General features: G+C 34.5%; 1 protein-coding gene across 1 annotated transcript in view; it reads left to right on the forward strand.

Moving 5' to 3' along the window:
- Positions 1-1,308, forward strand: part of LOC140919191 (uncharacterized) — a 2,915-nt gene extending 1,607 nt beyond the window's left edge. Inside the window, exons 5-6 of the mRNA XM_073364761.1 lie at positions 31-317; positions 1,074-1,308. Coding sequence (XP_073220862.1) covers positions 31-317; positions 1,074-1,308 — 522 coding nt within the window. The remainder of the gene's footprint in view (positions 1-30; positions 318-1,073) is intronic.
- Positions 1,309-1,708: the final 400 nt, after the last annotated feature.

Genomic DNA, 1,708 nt, shown 5'->3' on the forward strand with positions numbered 1-1,708 from the left:
ATAAGTCAACTCTGCGATAAGGGATTCCAGGTATGTTTTACATCTCAGTCTTGTATAATTGAGCACAAGGAAAATAAAGACATAAAGATGGTAGGTGACAGGGTCAATAACATATACATGCTTGATTTTAATGCTTTGCCTGCTAGTACTATTTGCTGTTTATTATCCAATTCTGATGAAAACTGGTTATGGCATAAGAGAGTAGCTCATATACATATAGATCACCTTAACAAACTAGTTAGTAAACAATTAGTTCTAGGACTCCCAAACAGAAAGTTCACTAAGGATAAGTTGTGTGATTTCTGTGAGAAAAGTAAGTTAGTTAAGTCATCCTTTCCCCCAATAGATTTAGTTCAAACCAATAAGGTTTTACAATTAATACATATGGACCTGTTTGGTCCATCTCAAGTTAAAAGCTGTGGAGGAAACTTGTATGGTTATGTGTTAGTAGATGATTACTCTAGGTATACTTGGACATTTTTTCTTACTCACAAGAGTGAGGCCTTCTCTATTTTCAAAAGATTTGCAAATTTAGTTCAAAATGAGAAGAACCAGAAAATAATCTCCATCAAGAGTGATCATGGTGGAGAATTCCAAAATGAATCCTTTAATAACTACTGTGAACAAAATGGAATTCACCATATATACTCAGCCCCTAGAACTCCACAACAAAATGGAGTTGTAGAAAGGAAGAATAGGTCTTTAGGGGAACTAGCTATAACTATGATTAAAGACTCAAATCTTCCTAAGTATTTCTGGGCTGATGCTATAAACACAACTACACATGTAATTAATAGAGTTCTAATAAGGCCAATACTTAGAAAAACTCCCTATGAGTTATACAAGGGTAGAAAACCAAACATCTCTTACTTTAGGGTCTTTGGATGCAAATGCTTTGTATTAAACAATGGCAAAGAACATCTAGGAAAGTTTGATCCTAAGGCAGATGAGGGTATTTTTCTAGGTTATTCACAATCTAGTAAGGCTTATAGGATCTACAATAAAAGAACTAAAACTATAGAGGAATCTGTTCATGTAAAATTTGATGAAATAATTGTTGAAAACTTGAACAGCACTCCTCCTATAGTTGGTGATTCTTTGGATGAAATTGTAGAATCTGAACCAATAGAACCTAATGAAACAGTACCTCCAAACAACATTGATTGTATAGAACCTATTAGGGAAGATGACTTACCAAAGGAATGGAAGTTTAACAAAAACCATCCCATTGACAACATAATAGGAGAAATCTCTAGAGGAGTTGCAACCCGAGCATCGATTGGGAAATCGATTGAGTCAGAATTTTAAAACCTGCTCTTAAATGAATCGATTTGGAAATAGATGCTGAGATGAGCAGTTTCCTGAAATGATATGAAAATCGATTGGGACATCGATTTAGTAATTAAAAGACAATCGATTTGGGAATCGATTTGAAATATGACTTTTAACAAAAACCATCCCATTGACAACATAATAGGAGAAATCTGTAAAGGAGTTGCAACCCGAGCATCGATTGGGAAATCGATTGAGTCAGAATTTTAAAACCTGCACTTAAAGGAATCGATTTGGAAATCGATGCTGAGATGAGCAGTTTCCTAAACTGATATGGAAATCGATTGGGACATCGATTTAGTAATTAAAAGACAATCGATTTGGGAATCGATTTGAAATATGACTGCTACAAAAAATTTACTAGCCGTTGGAGACA

Source organism: Cicer arietinum, unplaced genomic scaffold (genome assembly GCF_000331145.2).
Source record: "Cicer arietinum cultivar CDC Frontier isolate Library 1 unplaced genomic scaffold, Cicar.CDCFrontier_v2.0 Ca_scaffold_5784_v2.0, whole genome shotgun sequence".
In the NCBI taxonomy this organism is placed as follows: domain Eukaryota; kingdom Viridiplantae; phylum Streptophyta; class Magnoliopsida; order Fabales; family Fabaceae; genus Cicer; species Cicer arietinum.